Source organism: Eschrichtius robustus, chromosome 11 (assembly GCF_028021215.1).
Source record: "Eschrichtius robustus isolate mEscRob2 chromosome 11, mEscRob2.pri, whole genome shotgun sequence".
Classification (NCBI taxonomy): Eukaryota; Metazoa; Chordata; class Mammalia; order Artiodactyla; family Eschrichtiidae; genus Eschrichtius; species Eschrichtius robustus.
In genome coordinates this window covers 104,026,797-104,049,989 of record NC_090834.1, presented here as the reverse complement: position 1 = coordinate 104,049,989, position 23,193 = coordinate 104,026,797, and the positions used below count along the sequence as shown (strand labels likewise).

Genomic DNA, 23,193 nt, shown 5'->3' with positions numbered 1-23,193 from the left:
GCATTCTCAGGACAAAAGGTCTGGCTCTTGATGTTTGTTCCTGGGTCGCGGTTCTGTGTGGTGAGAAGGAAGTGTGTCGGCGGAGGAAGCCTCATACTCTGGAGATGGTTCAGGGAGGTGGGGGACAGGCCCAAAGCCCCCAGCCCAACGTCAGGGGAGAGCGGCTTCTCCTTCCTGCTGGTGTAAGTCCATCAGGATACTCTCAGGGGTGCTTTTTTAAAAAAATCGAGGTATAGTTGATTTACAATATTATGTTAGTTTCAGGTGTACAGCATAGTGATTCAAAATGTTTATAGATTATACTCCATTTATACTTATTATAAAATACTGGCTATATCCCCTGTGCTGTACAATACATACTCCTAGCTTATTTCTTTTATACATAGTAGTTTGTACCTCTTAAACTTCCCCTGCCCTTAGGGGCTCTTTTATGTAGTCTTCTGAGATGGAGTTTAAGGTCCATGACCCCTCTGCTCAAATGGCCAAATCGGCTCCCGTCGCCTAAATTGCTGATGCTTACTCTTTTCCTTTACAAGAGTCTAGATGCTCATCCCCCAGCCCCCCACCCAGGTCACGGATGGGCAGGGTGAGCAGAGGTGAGGAGCCAGGTGGCTGGCGCTTATCCCCCAGCGCTCTGCCGGGGGCCAGGCTCACCTTTTACAGCCTCTGAGCCCCGTGCAGATCATAGTCACTGTCAGAGGAGTTATCGGGCTGGGCGGAGACGCGATGCAGGGCCCCTTCCAGAGCTGTGGAAAGAAAGGAGGCCATTTGAGCGGGGTTATCCCTCCAGGCTACACAGAGAGAGCCCCTCAGAGCCAAGAGCCCTGCGGGAGCTGGAAGATCACAGAGGCTTTCTGAGCTGGTGGCTCAACAGCCCCGAAACTGTTGTGATCAAATCAGCGAGTGCCCTCTAATGATGCTGAACGCCAGGCGCCCTGCGGCTTAATTGTCAGCGCCAGTCAGGGAGCATTCGATACAGGGCTCTGCGGGCCACTGATGGATGCTCTGTTCTGCCTCCAAGGGATCCGAGGGGCCTCATTTATTGAGAAACAGGTCCTTTAGGTCACAGCAGTGCTGGGGTTAATGATATCCCGGCACATTCTTCTCCCTAGCCGAGTGGCCCGTTAACGCTGTATCCCGTCCATACCCTGCCGTGACCGGCTGTCAAAGGGGCAGTTTGATCCTCTGCCCCCTGCTCGGCCTCCCTTCTTTCTCCAGGCAATCATGTGACCCTCTGCTCGGCCCCTGCCGTCATTCCTAGGAGCGCCAGCTGGTGCTTACCTGGAAAAGCTGAGATTTGGGAGTTCCTGGGAGGCTGACTGTATTCGTTCTCCAGGTGGGAGGCCGTAGGGTTCTCAGCCTGGGACCGGACAGTCACCGTGTGGTTGCGATGGAAAGACACTGAGCAGATGTGGGAGATAGAATCATTAGACATGATGCTCTGTCCTCCTCCTCCCCAACGGGGGCCCAACTGGAATTTCCTGTTCCCGTTGTGTAACGTGTGGGTGGGGGCCAAGGGCCCCTTGACCTCCTTCAGTGCATCCCTTTTCCCCTTTCTTCCCGGCGAGGTTCGTTCTAGCAGGGCTCAGACTTTTAGAGCAGCTTTGGGTTGGCTGGCAAGCTGACCGGCGGGCAGGCCATCAGTCAGACAGTCAGTCAGTTATCAAACATTTATCAAGCAGGGAATCGGAACACGAGTGATAGGGCAGATATGGTCCCTGCCCTCCTGGAACTGAGGGTCTTTATACTGTAAGAAAGACTTGACAACACAGAGCCTTCTTGAAGGAATTGGCTCTTGACACATCAAGTGGGGGAGAAGGTGGAGTAGAGGCAGGAGGTGGGCTGTGGTTCTACCCACAAAGGGGGCTCTGGCTGTGGCCAGAAGGAGAGAGGATGGAGACCAGGGGTGGGGACAGGGCCGGCTGCATCAAAATGTCTTAAAACTGGCCTTGTAAAGTTGTTGCATGATAAAGGCATTCCATGATAAATCTAGCTTGGACAACCCTTCTTAACATATGTCCGCTTTGGAGATGAACCACGCAAAAATGCCCATGAAAGTTCTGACAAGTCCTGAAGTAAAGAACCGTGTCTAGCTGTGCTTAACTCACTGATTTCCAAGCCTCTTTGATCATGGGGTCCTCTTCTCTGAGTACCACCCGTTAACACCTGTGGCCACAGTCACACCTTAGACGAGCACAGTGGAGCTCAGAGGCCTCAAGCAGCCACTGGCTCTGTCCATGGTCGGCAGCGACCCGTGACCCTGCTCCTCGGCCTCCTTCCTGAGTGCCGTGGCTACTGGCCTGGGCCGAGGGAGGATCCTGCCTCCGGGGCTACTTACTGTTCTGGTTCATTCCCGTCGGGCCAATCCACTGGCGCTGCTTCTTCTGGCGGACTGGGTGACAGACAGGAAAGGCACATCGGGATGGGGGAGGGGGAGGGGGGGTTGAGACAGGAGGGGGCAAGTGGGGGCGGGAGCCAGGGAAGGAGGGAGGAGGGGACAGGTGCATGCTGAAGGGCCGGTTCTCCAGGAGAAACCACCGTGGGGTGTTTAGAACCAGAATTAAGACCTGGGAGGGCACCAGGGACCCAGCCATCACTGCCCACCTCTGGCAGTGTGCAGCCTCTCTAATCTCACACCCTTATCTCTGAATGATTTCCTCCCGAGTTCTGCAAGGCCAGGATGATACCCATTAGGTTCACAAGGTCTGCGGCTGCCCATTTGTTGTATGAGGAAACCAGAGCTCAGAGAGGAAGTGGCTCGATTAGCTGCTAAGTGGTGGAGCCGGCCTGGGACACGTGTCTTCTGGGGTCAGACCCTCTGGACCCACCACAGTCTAAAGAATGCCCGTACCCTCCCTTTGGGCTGGAGTGGGTCCCAGCTGGGCCCTGGATGTGGGCGAATCAGTGATTTTCCTGACTTTTCTGTTTGTTACTTGGTGCGGAGAAAGGCCGGGGGGCAGGAGAGGGGCAGGGCTGGGTGGTGAAGCAGAGGTGCTCCCAGCCGGCTTTCTGGAGGCGGGAACCCTCCCCTGTGGGGCTCGTGGGCAACCCGTCCAGTCTCCCCATGCAGGGGCTTGAAAGGGAGGAGGTTTGGGGCACCTACACCTACATTTCTTCACCAGCTTCTTGTAGGCGAGAGGGCCACACACGACCAGCAGCACTCCCGCGAGCACGAGGGCCAGGATGATGCTTGTCACTGTACCCGCACCCAGGCCCGCTGGGCTTGAGTTCTGGCCTGCAGGAGGCAGAGCTAGGTCAGTCCCAGGCTGGGAGGCATCAAAACTGTCCGTTCAGAGGCAAGCTCCCGGCTGGTTGGCTGGCTGGCTGACTTCCCCCAGGAATTCACCAGCATGTGCAGAAGGCAGTTTTCTATCTGCTGTCTCTCCACCCATCTCTGAAATTCTCTGCTACCCGTTCATTTATCCACCATTTGCTATCTAACAGTTGATCATCCGGCTATCATTTGCCCCTCCTGTGACCAACTCTTTACGTTTCCACCATTTTCCAGTTACTTGTGAGTGATCACCTTGCCATCATATACAAATAGCCATCCATCCATTCATGTCTCTCTTTTCTGTGTTAGTCAATTACCATTCATGTAGCAGATATGTACCCCTCTCCCTTGCTTTCCTATTTTCCATCTGGAAGAGCAGAAGACGGAATGAGGGTTCTGTCATTCATTAGCTGCCTGACAATGACGGCCGGTCTCCTATTGATGGTTCGTGCTGACTGCTGTCTGAGCACTCTTGTCCCCTCTCCCCTCGTTTGTCATCCCTCCATCCTTTCCTAGGGCTCTCTCTTTAGTTCCTGGGGCCTGTTCTTCAGAAATGTGCTCATTGACTGAGTCTTAGAAGGAAAATCCAGAACTGCCCTCCACCCACCATGGGCTGGGCCCAACTCACAGGTGACAAACACTCTCTTGCAGTGGGATTTTTTCTGCAGAAGCTGGTGGCACTGGGACAGCTTCCCCGCGGGACAGAAGAACCCCCCGGAGGTCTTCTCGCCGGTGTCCAGCAGCTGGTAGGAGCTGACGTTGCCGCACTGCTGCTCCTGGCACACGTCCTCCCACCTCGCCACGCCCTTGACTGAGGGGCTATCGCACAGGGCGTCCCACTGCTTGCCCTGGCGCACCTCCACGGAGCCTTCACACGTGCCGCTGCCCCCCACCAGGCGGCTCTGCACCTTGGGCTGGAAATCTGGGGGGAGAGCAATGGGAGGTGAGGTGGCGGGCTCGGCGGGAGCTCCCTGGGCCCTGAGCCTGCATGCCTGGCCACTGGGACCCCGTGACACTGGCGAAGTGGGGACCCTGGCAGGGCCCGGCTCTCGGGGGTCTGGGTACCACGTGGGACTGCCTTCCTTTCTGCCTTTCCCTTCTTCCGGCATCCTCCCTGGCATTTTCCCCATCAAGCCCTGTCCCTGGCGCCTCTGGGCAGCTGCAGCAGCTTGGGCATGTTCGGTGAAGAGGCTGGCAGGGTGGCAGTGCCCGTCAGCAACCACCAGCAGGGAGTCGTCCCCCACCCAGGTGGCAGTAAGAGGAGTGGGGAAATAGGCTCCACCTGGGTCCGCTTCCCTCTTTGAAACGTCCTCTCATTCTCTTGCTGCTCCTTGAGAGCTGGGAGGGCTTTTCAGAGAGGGGAAACTGAGGCCCAGGGATGGGAAATACCTCCTGCTCTGAGTCCTGGAGATTCGCAGGTGGGACTGAATCCAGGATTCCTGCTGCCCAGGCCTCAAGCCTGGAGGGACCAGCTTTCATAAAAGGGCCTGGTTCAACAGAGACTGATTCATTTCTGCTTATCAGGGTTGGGCCTGGAGGCCCACATGTGCTCGGGTTAGAGCGAGTTGTGATCTCAGCAGCTTTGGCCAGTTTCTATAGCAACATCCATCTTCAAAGCTCTAGTAAATCTTCTATTTAGAAAAAAAAATTCAAAGGCAAGACTTCTGGGTATGGTTTTGCAGGTTGTAACCTACAGGAGGGCTCCTAGCAGAGGGGTGGGTGGGCCTGAGAGCCAGCCAGGTTTCCCCATCAGGCCAAGAGATCCTTGGGGGCTGCTTCTGCCTGGAGGGGGCAGCGTCTTACTCATTCACACCATGTGTCCAGTGGTTTGGGGGCATCCCTGCCTGCAGGATAGCCCAGTGGTCCAGAGCAAACGCTTCCCAGATGTGTGCACATGAATCCCTGAGACTTTGCTGAAAGGCAGATCCTGATTAGTAGGTGGAGGGTGGGGCCTGGGAGTCTGTATTCCTAACCAGCCAGATGAAGCCGAAGCTGCTGGTCCAGGACCACACCTGGAGCAGCCAAGGCTTACACAGCAGGCTCTGGAGTGATGCTGCTTGAGGGGAAACCCCAGCTAGTGCTCTATGACACTGAGTAAGAAATTTAACCTCTCTGAGCCTCAGCTTCCTCATCTGTAAAGTGGGGATAATAATAGCACCCACCTTCTAAGCTTGTTGTGAAAATGAAGGAATGCCCTGACTAGTCCCCAACGTGATGTAAGCACTCAGGAAGTATGACTTCTTAGAGTCTGGACTTCACTAGACCATTTGGTGATAGGAGCCCACTACGTCCCAAGGCATGCTGTGATTATCCTTATTTTGACCTGTGGTCCCTTTCCCCTCAGTTTCCGCATTGATCCTCATTTGGGGATCCCACAGACCAGCCTCTGGGCTCCTGCCCTCAACCACGCCGGCATCGCCAGTCTCTTCCGGTTGGTGGCCTGTGACTCGGGAGCCTCTGCAGGAAGCCCTCTGGGGCCCTGCTCTGGCCTTTCTCTACCTGCTGTGCCTCAAGGACCTCCTATGTCTCACCATCGTTCCAACATCATCTGTCCCTGGGATTTATAAACTCCCCTCCTGCAAGGCTGGTTCCCTCCAAGCGCTCCATCCTGCTTGGGCCCTTGACACAAGCCGCAGTCCGCCAAACTCACCAGCAGACCGTGCCTCCTCCTGTAAGTCCTGCCACTTCCCCGTGTGGCAGCCGAGCATTTGGGCTTGTTCTGTGTTACTTTGCAGAGATGCCCAGGGCATTGGGTGTGAGTGTGGCCTCCCCACCCCATGGCCACCCTACCTCTTAGAGGCCAACGATCAGCCCTCCATGTCCCTTGTGTTCTCCGTAGCGCTAGTGCCCTGTGCTGCATGTAGGGCTTTCAGGAACGTGTGGTGACTGACCACATGGGGGCACCCGTGAGTCTTGGCCCGGTCCCACTCACCAGAACAGATGAGGCCAAGAGCTTGGCCTCCCTCCTGGGGCTGAACTTTTCTGAAGCACTGCTCTACGGAGGCACATCTTCTGTTCTGGATCTTCCACCGGATTGGCAAGGGACCGCTCTCTCCTGGCTCTAGTGTCCTGGCTGCCTCGGTCTCTGGCAGAGGCTTCAGGAAAGAACCACACTGGAGGGCTGCACAGATGAGGTTCCCCAGGTCCTGGATCCCGTCCTGGGACTCGATGCCGACGGTGCCACCCAGGCTGCCGCTGTAGAACTCCACCAGGCCTGCACACCGCAGGCCCCCGGGTCGTGCCACCAGCTGCAGCCTGGGAGGAGCTGGGGAGGTGGGGAGGGACCTGAGTGCTGACGACCAGCAGCAGGGCCTTTCTTGCTCTGTGGTTCTAACACACAGACGAGTGAATGACTGGCCGACGGCCCTGGGAGGTGGTGAGGTCCCAAATATTGGATGGAACATATGCTACAACCTTTCATGCTTATCTGAAATTTAAATGTAACTGAACATCCTGTGTTTTTATTTGCTAAATCCGACACCCTACCCCCAGGGCCCTCAGAATCCTTTTACCTGTGGGCTCCGGAGTGGTCACGGGCGGGGGGCTCGTGGGAAGAGGTGTTGTCCTCAGTGGCTCTGAAAAAAGATGCTCTGGTTAGGGAGGGGGCCGGGACCCTGGGAGGGAGGAGGGAAGAGTAGGGGGTGTGGGGAGAGTTGGGGGCAACAACCGGCCATGTTGAGAAAGACCTGGAACTCATGATGTAAGTACCACGGGCCCCATTAAGCCCACTTGACCCACATGTTGTGTCTAAGCCTCCTGCGAGGCAGGCAGTACTGGCCCATTTTACAGTTGGGAAAACAAAGGTTAAGAGGAGACAATGAAGTTAACCGTTGGCAGAACCAGCTCCTCGACCTTTTCCATCCCCAGACAGGTGCCAGCATGTCCTCAGTACTCCCCCTCCAGTTCCCCACCAGTGTATGTTTTTGAGAGGGTAGTTGTAAATCGGGGACAGGCCCCAGATCACAGGCGTGGGCAGCCTCCTCGGGGCTGGTGCCCAGGCCCAGGGAACCCACGGGGCCAGCTAGTTACCCACCTAAGCAGATCAGGGACAGAGGGTCCCCCTGGTTTGCCTTGCTGTCGCTGCAGTTGGAGAAGGACCCCAGTTGTCCGCGGCAGGTGATCTGGCTCTGGGGTCGCCTCCCTTTGAAGTGACGGATGTGGGAGAGGAGCAAGGGATCCCTGCATCGCAGCTTCTGGCAGAGCTTCCAGGCCTGACCGGGGTCCTCCCGGTGGAACGGGCGCAGGCCCCAGCTCTGGCTGTGCACCGTGTACCACTTGTCCTTGTAATTGACCTCCAGATGGCCCTGGCACTGCGAGCCGGAGCCGCTTAGTCTCACTGTGAACCCTAGGGGTCGAAGAGGTGGAGGGGGCAGTCAGGCTGGAAAGGGCCCTCCATGCGGGCCCCTCCCTGCACCTTCCCCGTCTGGGCCCCACCCCTAGCAAGGCTCTCTCTGCCCACGGGCTGCCTGCTTTGCTCCTCCCGTGAGCTTCGTCCTCTGGGACCTTGCAGTGACTTTCCAGAAACTCAGGCTGATGCAGCTCCTGATCCAGGTGGTCCCTTGAAACCAGGCCAGGAGGATGGGGCTTGAGACCTAGGAGCCCAGGGAACTCGGAGCAGTGAGCGAGGGGCTCTCAGCACCCAGCGTCCTGCAGGATCGCCCCTTCCTGGAAATTCTGTTTCAATACACCCCAGACAGGGCCCGGAGCCTGATTTTTTTTCTCTCTCTCTCTAACTTTTATTTTATTTTTTTTCTGTTCATTTTTTTAATTGAAGTCTAGTTGACTTACCATGCTGTGCCAATCTCAGCTGTACAGCAAAGTGACTCAGTTATACACAGACATTCTTTTTTTTAATATTCTTTTCCATGATGGTTTATCCCAGGAGACTGGATATAGTTCCCTGTGCTATACAGTAGGACCTTGTTCTTTATTCATTCTAAATGTAACAGTCTGCATCTACCAACCCTAAACTCCCGGTCCATCCCTCTCTCTCCCCCTTCCCCCCTTGTCTCTAACTTTTAAAATCAATTTTATTGAGGTACAATTTACATACAGGGACATGCACTCATTTTAAGGGCACTTGTTCAATAGGATTTGACAAATGTATACACACCTGTAGCCCCCGCCATGCTCTAGACAGAGAACATGCCCATTACCTGGCAGTTCCCTCATGCCTCTTCACAGTCGATTTCCCTGAATCCAGCCTCAGGCAACCACTGATCTGCTTTCTGTCACTAGAGATGAGTTCTGCCTGTTCTCAAATGTTACATAAGTGGGATTGTACAGCAGGAGCGATCTTGCTAGAGTTTGGAGCTAGGATGCCATTGCAGGCTTCCAGGTCCCCGCCCAGGGCCTACCAAGCCCTCTGTGGCCCCTTCTGGTTGCCTGGTAGCTTCATGAGGTCCTCTCGCCACATTTATCACCAAATACATTCAGCATGATGTTATCTCAGGAAATGTGAAAAAGAGAGGTCTGTGGTGAAGTGAGTCTGGGAACTGCTGAAGCTGAAAATGCTTAACAGAGTTCCTCATTGCAGGACTTCTCAGAGCCTTTACTAGGCCAGTGTCCCCTGTCAGGAGTCTGCAGTGGGTGATGTAGTGTTGCCTACCCTTCGTCCAACGAGTTCTGTGGAACCCTGTTTGGGAAACACTAGCCTCTAGGATTAAAGTCCAACCTCTAAGGCAAGACATTTCACACACTTTACAATCTGGTGCAGCCTCTCTCTGCAGCCCCAGCTGCAAATGTCTCTGGCCAGGGAGCATCTGGCAGGATTGGGCAGGAAAAGGACTTTGCAAGGTGCATTTATGGCCAGTATCTTTTCTGTGCCTGGTGAGTGGGCCATAATAATAATTAGCATGACACCTAGCATTTGTGGGGTGCTTTACAGCCATCTAGGGCATCTATCTGCAAATGGGCCTCTTAAGCGTGCGTGCATGCATGTGTGCATGTGTAGGGGGTGTGGGCTGCTCTCTCTCTCTCTCTCTCTCTCTGTAAGGTGGGATTCGCTCCGACGGAGGGATGGCAGGTCCCCCTAGAGCCTGGTGGAATCGTTCCACGCCCCCCTCTCCACGTGGCTCTTCCTTACCTTGGTCCTCTAAGTTGAACCCTCTGAGGCCTCTGAGGCAGGAAGTGACTGCAGAAAGGAGAGAAGAGGGTCAGGAAGGGAAGTGTCTCTTCTGCTTCGCCTCACCTCTACTCACAGCCTGATCAATGGCCCTTTTGCCTCCAGCCATTGTCGTGGGCTTCAGGGGCAGGGATTTTCATACTACAGATGGCAACCCTTAGGCGGGTCGTGAAACCAGTTTAGTGGGTTGCAACCATCAATTTTCCTTCTTGTGTTAAAACTTTACTTTTTAAATGAACATGCAGTAAATTCCATTTTCTTTTAGTGCACAATTCTATGAATATGAACACATACACAGATCTGCATAATCACCGTAACCATCAAGGCGTACTACAGTCCCATCACCCCCCAAAATTTCCTCGTGCTCTCTCTCTGTAGTAATATGCAGCATTGCAACCACCAATTTTTAAAAAATCATGTAGTAACACAACCATCAGTTTTTAAAAAACTGAAATGGACTAGAATAGAGAATGTCAGAATGCATCGTGTTTTGTGAGGATAAGCCTCACTTTGTGTGTGTTGGGTGGCAATATAAAAACATCCTGAGTGTTGCTTTCAATCAAAAAAAGTTTGAACGTCATAGTTCCAGAGAGCTGAGAAATGAGCCAGAATGGGAACCCAGAACATTTGTTACTTTCTAGAATTCCCAAGGCAGGTTAAGAATGATAGCAATTTCTCTTTAACAGCTCCCAGTTCTAGAGGAGGAAATCAGAGCTCAGGGAGGCAGAGGGGCTTGCCCAAGATCACACAGTCAGTTGGTGAAGGAGCCCAGTGGACTCGGGTCTGGGGGGACCTGGCCTCCCCTCTGTCCTGGCTCCTGCCTGGGCCCCTTCAATAGGAATGTGGGCCATTGGGCAGTCCCGCCTCCTCCCAGCCTCGTCTGACTGTGGAGCAGGGGCGGAGGGGTGTCAAAGTGGCTCGTTGTCTGTGGCCGGCTCATGTGTGGCTGGGGCAGAGGTTTGATCTGAGTGGAGATGGGTTGGGTGGCACGCCTGTATGGCCTCAGAGCCCACCCTCCATGTTCACTGCCCGGCTTTATCAGTCGTGGAGCAAGTGTTTGGTTTCCATCTGCCCCAGGGCTTGCTTCTCAGTTGGGAGCTGGGGACAGCATCGGTCAGGGTGAGTACTTTATATAGTAAATGGCTGTGTTTAAGTTTCTTTTGAGAAATTGTTGCTGGGTGTAAAAAGTCCCGTTTTTGCCTGAGTGTTCTGAAGCTGGTGGTAGAATTTTAAGGGGAGTCATGCCCCACCAGCCTGCCCTCTCCCTCCAACTAAGACTCCTTGTAATTAAGTTGTGGCCTATGGTAAGTTTCTTCCATCTTGGCAAGAGCCCGCCATGGTTGCCCCGGGAGTCCTGGGCCTTGGAAGGGGAAGGTATTTCTCACACAGAGGGCATGTCGGGTCCAGAGCAGAGGCCAGAGCTCTGGCCTGGGTTGGGAGGGGGTTGACCAGCTGTCAACCATCTGATCTATTGCAATGGGCAGGGCAGCCTCAGGAGGACATGGTGGAGATGCCCGGCTAGCTTGGTGAGAGAGGAGACAGGGGGCCCTTTGTCCTGCCCTCAACTCTCACCCCTGACCTTTCACTCCTACCTCCCTCCGTCCCAGTTCCCAACACGAATGGGGCTGTACACCTTTAGGGATTCATTTCATTGGCTAAACCCTGAGGGCACTTATGGGGATAGGGGACCCAAAAATCCACCCTTTGGTGCTGAATGTTGCAGGATAGGTTTTCTGGCACTGATGCCTTTCTCTGGGTCTGAGTACCAGCTCTGCCTCTTCCTTAGCCCCTGTGAGCCTCAGTTTCATGGTCTGCAGTATGGGAGCAAGAAAAGGACCAGCTTCATAGCGATGTTGTGAGGATGAGATGAAATAATCTATGCAAAAGACAGCCCAGTGTCTTCCTGGCCAGCGTTCAGTGCTCAGAGCTGGTGTTGCTGGTTGTGGAGCTGGCTGGGCCCGGGGCAGTGGTGGGCAGGACTGCAAGCTGCCTGCTGGGGAGTTTTCCCAGGGGCAGGCATCCCTGTCTGGACGCTTGGAGAGCCAGATCACAGGGCTCGCCACCTCCCTTTCCCACCTGGGATCTTCACAGTTCCAAAGTCACCACAGTCAACGTCCGTTAACAGCAGCTACCAATTATTGAACGCCTACTGTATACTCAGCACTGGGCGAGGGGTCCTTACAGATATCGTTCATCTTCCACACGGCCCCACAATTTCAGTTGAATATGTTCACAATATAGCTGTCGGGAGAGGCAAGTGCCCTGTCCCGGGTAACACCGCCAGCAACTGGCAGGGCCTGGATTTGAACCACGAGTATGCCTTCCAAACCCATCTCTCTGCTTTCTGCCATCCAGTTGGGCCCCCAAAGTGTCAAATTCAGGGAATGAACAAATGAACAAATGAGCAGAAATGAACATGACCTTGACCCTGACCCTGGTGCTGGAGTCCCCAGACCCTGAAGCCCCTGGGGACAGGGACTGGGCCTGACCATCCCTGTAGATCTCACACAGAACAGCCAGAGAACATTCTCAGGAAAGACTGCACAACATGAGGACCAAGAAAAATTCTAAAAAAGAAAATGCTCTGTGGGGAAAAGGCATCTACGCATTCCAGGGCTTCGCCTCCCTCTGGGAGCCTGACTGGCCTCAGGTGAGCAGCATTTCTTGTCTTGTCCCTCCATCACCGTCACTGTCACCACCACCATCGCCATCACCACCATCACCATCACAACCATCAACACAGTCACTGTCACCATCACCACTGCCACCATCATCGCCATCACTGTCACATCATCATCACCATCAACACAGTCACCGTCACCATCATCAACACCATCACCAACACCGGTACTGTCACCATCATCAACACAGTCACCGTCACCATCATCAACACCATCACCAACACCGGTACTGTCCCCATCACTGTCACCATCACCATCATCACCACCACCACCACCACCACTACCATCATCAACACTTTTGTCGTTGTACTTTCTCCTAGGCATTTTTATACATTAACTCTCTCAAACCTCACCACAGCTCTGTGAAGTTGGCACTATTATTTTGATCTCCATTTTATAGATGAGGGAACAGAGAGATTAACTAACTTGCTAAGCAACTGATGAAGAGTGGGCCCAGGACTCCAAGCCAGGCCATCTGGCACACAGTCTGTGCTTTTGACCGCTGGGCCGAGCTGCCTCCCTTCCCTTCAGAGGGAAGGCTGCCACGGCCTGCTCCGTGTTTCACCAATTCCTGCATGTTCCCGCCGCGCAAACCTGATGAAGGAGAGTGAACTTGTGATTCCCTTCAGTCAGTGAAACATACTGTGGGAAGACTTTCCATGAACTTGCTGTGTGATCTTGGCAAGTCACTCGACCTCTCTGGGCTTGGTCTCCTCGTCTGTAAAGTCAGGAAGTTAGAGTTCACCCTCCCTCACCTTCCTTTCGGTTCAAACTTCCATGATCTCTAATCTTCAGCTCCTGACGTGGCTCAGCGGCAGGCAGGCAGGCAGGCGTGGGCAGGTGAGACGTGTGACTGACTGGGAGCCTTCCTGGGTGTTGCTTCTTCCTGTCTGGCCGGGGATCCGTTCACGTTTTGATTGTCCACAACTTACTTTCATTCTTTTAGCTGCTTCTCACAGGGATCAGATCAGGGTTCCCCTGAACCCTGCTGGCTGTGCTCGGGGTCCCTCTGACCCCCTCCCTGGCTACAGCTTAGCCCGGCCCCTGCGTGCAGCCCCGAGGCCCAAGGCTTTGCTGCTGCAGAACCTGCAAACAGAAGCCTGGGGACCCTCGATACCAAGAGGGACGGAGGGCACAGAAGCGTCCTGCCATTCCCCAGTCTCTCACCCAACACCACACGGCGAGCAGCTGGGGCCAGGCCCCTTCCCTCCCCTGCCCACCTTTCCTTGGAGGCCCCACTACTTAGGGCTTAGACTGGCCAAGCCAGGGAAAGATCAGGGCCAAAAATCCAGAGAGACAGTAGGAAGGCTTTTTCACTCTCCCCGAGCCCCTCTCCTCATCTCTGCCTTTGCAGAGATTTAACCATTTTGACTCTGCCTGCCCTGACGAGGTCTCAGTGAGGAGTAAATGAATTCCTGAAAGAGGCTCTGAGACATTTACGTGCTCAACCCCTCCCTCCCCTCTCCTCTTGCATCCCCCCACATTCTGGATGGTTCTCTCTTTGGCTCCCTGTACAGCAATACTCTGGGCCACGTCAGGCCACAGATGAGTTTTATTTGCTCAGTGTTATAATTTTTTTTCTGGAGCCCATTGTTTTGAAAGGTTTCTTTCTGTTTTGTTTCTCTTCTTCTTTTTTTGGCCGTACTGCGCCGCCTGCGGGATCTTAGTTCCCCAACCAGGGATCAAACCTGAGCCCCCCTGCAGTAGAAGCACAGAGTCTTAATCACGGGACCTCCAGGGAAGTCCCTTACTTTTCTTTTTTTTAAAAAAAATCCCAAGATCCAGATGTTTTTGAAAAACAATATGCTCTGGCCACGCGGGGCTGCATCCCATGAGCCCCCAGGGCAGCCTGTTCTGTCCTGGTTTGCCAGCGCCCTCGGGGCACCCTACTGTCACCCTGCATCTGGAGAGCCTCAGCTTCAAACACATGATGGTTTCTGCAGTGAAACATACGAATTTTCACACTAAGTGGGATGTGTCAAGATTATAAATAGTCTCCTATTCATTCAGGTCAGGATTTGCCTGTAAGCGTTTGCCAGAAATTTGCAAATTTGGGGGGGTATTGGAATTGCAGATGAACGTTGGTGAACCTGTATTATCAGTCTCACTTTGCAGCAGAGCCAGAACTTGGCCCAGGCTGCTGGTTTCAGAGCTTGTACCCTTGATGCCACCTCTGACCCACTCATGGGCCTGCCTGGACCCGTGAGCACCTATGCTTGCAGCCCTACACACTGAGAAATGGAGGCAAGAGCGTGGCCTGCCGAGGGTCCAGGGGGCACCGGGGTCCCAGGGAGGAGCTGGGACTTTCCTGATGATAATAATAGTGACAGCGACCTCTTACCCCGCGCAGACCCCAAGGGTTTTTCACGGGAGACCCCATTTCTTCCCGACAGCCTCAGTCAGGGGGGCTGTCATCACTCTGTTTTCCGGATAAGGAAACCGACAGACTGATTTAGTGCGGTTTGGAAGCCTGATGTTCCATTTTTTCCATTAACGGTGATTCCCTTTAACAGCCCATAACATTCTTATCAATTTACAGCAAACACAATATGTCGACTGCCTTTTGGGGGCATTCTGGATTTTCCTTCCCTCATCCTCTGCTGAGAGGCTGACTCGGAAGGCCAAGAACTCCGCTTTTCTGAAACGACTCTCATCAGTGGAGCTGTGTTAACCTGAATCTGTATCAGGGCTTCAGGGAAACGAAGATCACAAAGGGCCCAAATTCTGTTTCTCGGGTTGAGCACCAGATGAAGTGGTTGGTTTTTGATCAGGAGCCTTTTTATGTGCAAAACTTGTAGAAAATCACACTGGGCTTATGCCAGGAGGAGCCTGGGGGCTGGAGCCTGCAGAAGGAACAGCGGATTCAGGTCTCTAATCTCGCTCACCTGGGGTCTGCGCCGATGAGCGATAGTGAGCAGCTTGTGGGCAGAGTGGCCTTCGTATCTGAATTGCAATTCCACGCTCTCCCTGGCGGCCTCGTGTGTCTGATTGAATTTGCATGAGTTTCACGCCACCGTACGTGACTCCACTGTCACAAGGACAAGGCCTCCTTTCTGTTCAGATCTTCACATATCCCAAAGCCCGCACAGGGGCTCGTCCTTTCCATGCCCAGCCCTGTGAAGAAGGGACCGAGCTCACCCCTATTTTCAGATCAAGAAACCGAGGTTCAGGGCTTCCCTGGTGGCGCAGTGGTTGAGAATCTGCCTGCCAATGCAGGGGACACGGGTTCGAGCCCTGGTCTGGGAAGATCCCACATGCCGCGGAGCAACTAGGCCCGTGAGCCACAATTACTGAGCCTGCGCGTCTGGAGCCTGTACTCCGCAACAAGAGAGGCCGCGATAGTGAGAGGCCTGCGCACCGTGATGAAGAGTGGCCCCCGCTTGCCACAACTAGAAGAAAGCCCTCGCACAGAAACGAAGACCCAACACAGCCATAATAAATAAATATTTAAAAAAAAAAAAAAAAAAGAAACCGAGGTTCAGAGAGGCTCAGTGACTTGCCCAAAGTCACACAGCTCGCTGGTGGTAGGGTCGGTGCAGAAACCCCATCACCATCACTTGACGGGGCCCCATGGGGCTCTACCACTGGGAGACCCCAGAGCCCGCTCGCCCATGGTACAGAAGGGGGAAACTGAGGCTGGGGAGAGGGAGGAGCTCACTCCGGAGGGGAGTCGGTGGCAGTGCAGGGGACCCTTGCTGCCTCTGCCAGTTGCCACCAATCTGCTATCCTGTTTCTACCACATCTCTCCCAGCTGTGCCCCAGGGAGAAGGGAGTATCAGGGTCCCTGTGGGAGCCGTGTGGGTCAAGCCCCCCCAGGGGTACATAACAATGATGAGGGCGGGGTGGTGACAGTAGTAGTTATAGAGGAAGTGATACAGGGCCACGATTCCCTATCTGCAATTCAAAGTCCGAAACCAAAAGTCTTTTCTGATGCATTTGGCAGGAAGGCATTTGTGTCTTCAGCGTGCGAATTCGGTTTCACTGCAGAAGTGGGAATGTGTTTGATTATGGCCTGTTGCCCGGTCTGGAAAATTCTGGGTTCCCAAATGCATCTGGACAGAGGCTCCAGATAAGGGCTTGTGGACCTGGAGAGGCGAGAGTTCCCATTTCTCTCCAGGTCACTCTGCCCCCTTTCTCCTCTGCTTGGCCCCTGGGTGCCTCGAGTTCATTGGAGAAAACTTTCCATGCTCATGGAGGCCTCCACAGCTGCCTCGCCACCAGCCTGTGTGTGATGGCCCCTCTGCCTGCAGCCGTCCTCCCCGGGCCCACATAGCATGGTGCAATCATTCATTTCCTACATGTATTTACTCAAATATTTTCTCATGAGACCCACTGCAACCTCCTGGGATACAGCATGGCCCCCGAGCTCCCAATCCCCAACCTCACATCACTTCATGACCTCCTAACATCCATATGATCATTGATTTAGCTTCTCTCCGTCTGTCTCCCCATCACACCCCAACTACGATGTTGGATGCACCTGGACAGGAATTTTGATTGTTCATTGCTGTGTCCCCAGCACTTAGAACAGTACTTGGCACATAGTAGGTTCTCAATAAATACTTGCTGTCTGAATGAATGAATGGACCAGATTGAATGATAGCAATTATCCTTTGAGAGGGGCACAGTGGTTATCCCCATTTTATAGATGAGAAGGCTGAGTCTCAGAGGCGTGTTCTTGTCATTTGTGAGTGGCCAAGCAGAAATCGAACCCAGATCTGCGTTGCTCCAAAGCCCCACAGGCCTTCACACAACACAGGCACACATATAGCAGGTACACACACAGCACACACACACACATGCTCACCAGGCACCCACAGGCACCCACATTGATGCACACAGAATAGGTGTTCAATCAATTTTGTTGGGTGGAGTTGAAGTCCCTCCCTGGTCCCCTGGTCACTGCAGGGAAACCCCTCTGAACTGTAGGCGCTGGTCAGAGTGACCAGAGGGGCCAGTGCCAGCCCCTGAGCCCCCAGGTCCCTCTGCTACCTGCTGGGAGTGGGGAGCTCAGGGTTGCTGGGGGCCTGATTCTTTGCACCCAGAGCCAGCAGGGGCCTCAGCTCTGCAGCTGGGGCCGCGGGCCGGATGGCGGGCTCACACTGGGCGTCCCCTCTCCTCTCCTCTACTGTGGATGCCCAGGCCCCCTCGGCCTGTCCTGCCCGTTGCCTTCACCCTTGATGTCCCCTCTGCCTGGGACACTCCTCCCACTTTTCTCTGCCTGGCTGGCTCCTTCCATTATTCGGGTCTCAGACGAGACATCACCTCCTCAGAGAGGAGCCCCTCAGACTGGGAGCCCCTTCGAATGTGAACTTGGTAAGTGAGTCTCAGCCATTGCTGTTTCCTTCGTTGCACTGATCACAATATTCAGAAATTTGTAAATATTTCGGGTGCGCCCTCCATGAGGGTGGACTCCTGTGTGGTTCACGGCTGTATCCCCAGAGTTTTACACAGAGCTGGACACATAGTAGATGCTCAATAAATGTATGCGGATGAATAAATGAATGAATAACTAGCCTGTGCAGGAGGATTGGGGGAGAGAAAGACTGATGGCTAGGCTCGAGTCCTCCCCACCAGGTCCTGACTCACCTTGCTTCTTGCTGACTCTGATAATAATAATAATAAATTTATATAATAAATAAATTTATGTGATAAATTATATAATAAATAAATTTATATAATAAATGAATTTATTATTATTATTAATGCTTACTGAGCACTTACACAAACCAACATTCCTATTAAAGCTCTGTATTCATTGATTCATTTAATCCTTATAAATCGCTATGAGGATTATTATCCTATTATTAATTATAATTATAATTATTATTATTATTATTATTATCGCTATGAGGATTATTATCCTATTATCCTATTATCCTATCCTATTATTATCATATATCCTATTATCCTATCCTATTATTATCCTATTATTATTCCAATTTTGCAGAAGAGGAAACTGAAGCTTACAGAACGGGTCCATGGTCACCCAGCTGGCAAGGGGGGACCAGAATTCAAACTGCTAAATCCGTGACTTTCCCAAGCCTTAGTGCCAGCTTCTGGAGTCCCGGTGGCTGGGCCTGAGCATCTGGGCAGTGATCAGGGCTGCCTCCGTGCCCCACCTTCAGCAGGTGAGCCCTGGGCAGGTTGGAGCTCAGGGCAGCTGAAGAGGGAAGCAGGCTGTGGGCATCTTCATGTACCAAAGGTCCCCAAGCCATGGGCACAAACTTGATGGCCAGCCAAGAGGCCGCGGTGTTCCCAGGGCTCTGGCGGTGAAGCATCTCTACTTGGAATGTCTTGAAGGGTGCCTGTGCTGTTTGCCCCCAGCCGCAGCCCTGGCCCTAGGTGTCCCCAGCCCTTGGTGGCTGCCTGTCTGCTGGTGGTGGTTTTGTCCTGCAGCCATTTTCCTACTCGTGGGAGTGGCTTCGGTGTGTCTTTGCTCTTGGCTAGGGGTACAGAGGAGCCTCCATGAGAGCAGGAGCACTGGGCTGGGGTGGGCTCTGCAGCTCACTAGCTGCTCCCCCTGGATCTCAGTTTTCCATGCTGTAAAATGGGGACAATGGGCCCACCTGCTTACTAGGCTGTTGTGAAGCTTTCAGAAGAAAATGGCTTTAAAAGTATTTCTTAAGCTGTGACCCGCTGAACAATAGGAATGTTTGTTATCCACCAGTTACACACACACACACACACACACACACACTGGGAATCCTGTGCTCCTGGGCTTCCAGATGGTTCCCATACTCTGGTGAAGGCACTGCCTCCAAGCCTTCCTGACTCTGGGCTCCATTAGGCCTAGTCCTACCAGGAGCCTCGCCACTGATGGGGTTCAGGGGGAGGCCAGCAGAGCAGGACTCCACCCCGACTCCCAGGGGGATTGGCTAGACTCCTGCCCTGCTGGGGTCAGAGGCCACAGGTGAGGGGTAGGTGGGGAGCTTAGGGGCCTGGTCCTTGGAATCTCCAGGGCCAAGGAGGCCACAGCAGCTCCTCAGGAGGGCCCCGTAAGCAGCGGGGTCCATCCATCAGCCTCTGCCCTGGGGACAGAAGGCACTTTGTACCTCCTGCAGCTCCATGGAAGAATAGCCATGAGAACATGTGTGCACATGTGCCATCGCCACATGCATGGGAGAAGGCAAGTCTACATTTGGAGGCCATGTTTTGCCCATGAAAACACACACATGTACACACACACACACACACACCTCTCACACACACATACTCACACCTACACACCCGTTTTCTAGGAGGGACTGAGGCCCCCCACTAGGCAGGCAACGTCCCCAAGTCCCTTCCCTCCAAACTGGGAAGCTGCAAGCTGCCGCCTGTTCTCACCTGTTCCCGTCCCGAGTCAGTCACCTCTCTCACCCTGCCACACCTTCCAAAGCCTTGAGAAGTGGTCAGATCTTACCCAGTTCACTCCCCCTGCATTTTATAAATAAGGAGATGGCGGCCCGGAGCGGCTCGGACCTATCTGAGGTCATACATGGCCAGGCTTAGACTCCAGGGCTCAGGTCACGAAGTACACTGCCCCCCGCCCTCCCCTCCCCCCCTGCTCAGGATCCTCCCCACTGGCCAGTGTCGGTGACGCCCCAGCAGCAGGGCTCCGGTCCTGAACTAGCGTCCCAAGGCCTCAGGGATGGAGGACTGCCCTTTCCACCATCTCCCCTCCAGCAAACAGTAGGCCCCAGACTCACCCACCCCTAACCTTATCCCCAGACAGCCTCTCCAGAGGCCCCAAGTCAGTTCTACAGTGGCCCCCGGGGAAGTGTTCAGAAGCCCCTCCTCTGGGTCTGGAGTGACAGTAGACCCACACCTGGCTGGCAGGCCTGGCTGAGACCCCCTCTGGGATGAAACCAGAGTGACTAGGGACTAAGGTGTATGTCTTTGCCATCTGCTCGACTGTGATCCGGTCCCCACCCTGCCCTGGCCCGCTCTGCCCAGAGCATATCAGAACTGCCCAGGAGATGGTGAGTTTCCTGTCCCTGGAGGCATCCAAGTAAAGGCTGGACACTCAGGAGGTGAAGGGGGGTAGCTGCAGAGGGAAGCCGGCCTTGAATGAGGGCTGGACAATTTGATTTCTAGGCTGAGGGTCTGATCTTGGCATGGATTCCACCTCGAAGGGGACAGTAAGGTCCCCAACAGTGCAAGAGAGAAGCAGAGGTGGGGCCCTGGGGGTGGGACAAGCAGGGCCAAGAGCTGAGCTGGGGCTGGGGGAGAAGACAGGGATCCTGGTGGCCCCAACCCTCTGTGGTGCTCCAGAGAGGTGACATGCGGACCTGAGTCAGACTGAGGGGATCTGACTCTGGCATCTTCTTCTCTGTACCCTGAGCCCTGGTACCCCAGCAGACACCCCAGAAGGGGTACTCACCCAGCAGCCCTAGCAGGTACAGGGCGGCCAGTGGCGGATGCTGAGACCCCATGGGCGCGGCCTCCTCCTGCCTCAGCCTCGGCAAGCTCGGCCCCTGTAGGTGAGGGTGTCTGGCCCTGTGTCTGCCTCTCCGGGAGAAGGGGGAGGGGCGGGCAGGCTCATGCAGGGGTGGGACAAGGGAAGAGGCAGTGTGGGGCCTGTGTCATCGTGTTTGAAGTTGAAACTGTCAACTTCCTCCTGGGTAAAACCATCTGCCCCAGTTTGAATGGCGGCCCCGGTCTCTGCCAGCTTCCTGCCCGGGGTGCCTAGGCCTGGGGCAGTGCCCTGACCCCGCCATGCTGGGACAGGGCTGCGGCCTGGGGGAGCCCTGAGCCGGGCCGAGGGGAGGGAGGCCTGGTGGGGGGGCGTTGGGAGAGACGGGGGACACGTCCCACCGAGAGGTCTCTGAGCTGTGCTGGGGTGATGAGTGAGAGGTGGGAGGTGGTGGGCACCGCCCCAGTCCTTGCAGCAGACTCAGCGATGAAAACCCAAACCAAACCCTCCATCTCTGCTAGCGGGATGAGGTAGGAGTTGGAGGTGAGTCCCCACAGGTGGCATTTCACGAGCAAGCACAGGAGCGGGCTCCTCCGTGGACCCTGGGCTTGCGTCAGGGCGTGTGTGTGAGAGCTCAGTGTGGATGGCGTGATCTCTGTGTCGACGTTGCTGAAATAAACCCCGGGCTGCTGAGGAAGAGGAGGGGTGCCTGGCATTCTGCAAAGCAGATGGGGGAGGCCAGCGACTGACCAGGGAAAGGCTCAGCCTCTCTGGGGCCTGGGCTCAGGTCCCTCACTCCAGGGTAGACGGAGCCCAGACCCAGGCTCCTTGGGGCTTCTCGCAATCCGGGACATGCCAGGGGTGAAGTGGTTCGGGGACATGACAGTAGCCGAATATGAAGAGTTGGAGGGTAAGGGTCTGAGCCAGGCCTCCCAGCTGCCCACCCCCATCTCCACATCCCCTCCCCCAGCAGCTGGGGGCCCTCTAGGGCTGGGGGCTGGGGGTCTCCCTCCCTGGGCCCGTGAAGTTTTCTCAGCAGCTACCCAACCGCATCCACTCAGCTCCCAGCATCCAACACTCCCCAGTCTCCGCTAATACGGGGCCGGGAGGGTGTTGGGGTGCTTGAATCCATTCCCTAAGGAAAGGATCAAGGCCTGGGATCAAGCCCTGTTATAGGTGTGATTGGGGAGGTGCACCCACCACCTCATACAGGATTCGGAGGCGCCTCCTCCCCTCCCCAGAGGTGACATGGAGGCCTCAGCCAGCCCTTCCCCGCCCTGCACCTTCCTACTCCCCCCACTCCCCCTACCCCTCCCAACCCGCCCACTCTCACATCCATCCTTCCCATCCTGTGACTGGAAATCCCAGACTTTTCATTCCTCCCTTCAATTGTTCATCCAGCAAACCTTTGCCCCATGCTAAGCACCAGAGATGCAGAGATGGAGACACGTGGTCCCCACTCTGCTTACACTCCGAGGACCCTCTGGATAATTTTTCTCTTAAAGACTCGGTGTTGGGAATTCCCTGGCGGTCCAGTGGTTAGGACTCCATGCTTTCACTGTTCTATCCCTGGTCAGGGAACTAAGATCCTGCAAACCTCGTGGCGTAGCCAAAAAAAAAAAAAGACCCTGTGTTTAGGAAGCTTTTATTGGTCACACTAGTGGTATGTGTATTAAGTGGCCCTTCATGACCCTGTTACCGCACTCAGTTTACATAACTGCAGCCGGGAAGGGAGAAGGGGTTTTTATTGAGCACTTACCCAAGCTGGGGGGCGTGGCCTCTTCCCAACCACCATGGGAAGTGGGTGGAGTTTTCCACTTCACAGACGAGGAAACTGAGGCTCAGAAAGTAAGGTACTTGGCTTCAGGAGGTTAAAACTAAGATTTGAACCCACATGTCTCTCACTCCATAACCCTTGCCACTACCCTCCACCCTCACTTACTAAAAGCAAAGAAAGCAAACAAAAAATTTGGCTTTTTATTTGATCTCAGAGTCTTCGTTACAGACAAGGGTATGGTTTTTACTCTTTTCTGTTAGTTTTTGGAAAATTGAAAGCAGCTCAGGACCTCGGGTGGCTGCCGGCCCCCGTCCCAGTGGAAGGGATCCCGACACTCCTAAAGCGTCCATTCCCTCTCCACCCGCTGTCCTATTGGCGCCCCCCTCTGCCTCCTCAAGCCCCGCCCCCTGCCGCCCCCACCCCCCACCGGTGAGCCCTCCTTCCACCCCTCCCAGGCCTCCAGGCCCACTGTCCCCGCTCAGACCCCAGATCCCTGGCGGGAGTTTCCTGTCCCCAGGGCCTGTACTTTCCATGACACAAGAGGAAGTCGGCTGAGCCGGGGGCTGGGTTTTCCAGGCCACCTGGCCGGGGTGGAGGCCAAGGGTGGGGGTGGGGAGGGGGTTAGCACCCCCTCAGGGCCGTGTCAGTACCTCGTCGGCCTCCGCGGGAGAGGCGCCTGCCTGCGCTGCCCGGGCCCACACCAGGTAACCACGGGGGTTGCGTGTGTCTGCCACTCAGTCATCCAGCGCTGCCTCGGCCCCTCTGGGCTCCCTGACTCCCCAGCGCCCGCAGGATTTGCCCTCTCTGCCAGGGCAAAGGGGCCACAGGGGACGCATGGAGAAGGGGGAGGAGCTGAGGGTTGGGAGGGAGGGAGGGGCAGCTGGAGGAGATGAAGGGTGCGGTGAAATGTGACTGGTGCCTAGTAGGTCCTCAGTGTTT

General features: G+C 54.7%; 1 protein-coding gene across 1 annotated transcript; it reads right to left on the bottom strand.

The window, feature by feature from the left end:
- On the bottom strand, nucleotides 1-12,403 carry CD5 (CD5 molecule). Its single transcript, XM_068556150.1, has 11 exons — nucleotides 12,040-12,403; nucleotides 9,360-9,407; nucleotides 7,308-7,619; nucleotides 6,787-6,849; nucleotides 6,207-6,539; nucleotides 3,903-4,196; nucleotides 3,110-3,235; nucleotides 2,339-2,392; nucleotides 1,282-1,401; nucleotides 655-746; nucleotides 1-211 (listed from the first exon to the last, which is right to left on the bottom strand). The coding sequence occupies exons 1-10, from the start codon at nucleotides 12,401-12,403 to the stop codon at nucleotides 658-660; spliced, it is 1,803 nt and encodes a 600-aa protein (XP_068412251.1). The 3' UTR covers nucleotides 1-211; nucleotides 655-657.
- Between the last annotated feature and the right edge of the window lie 10,790 nt (nucleotides 12,404-23,193).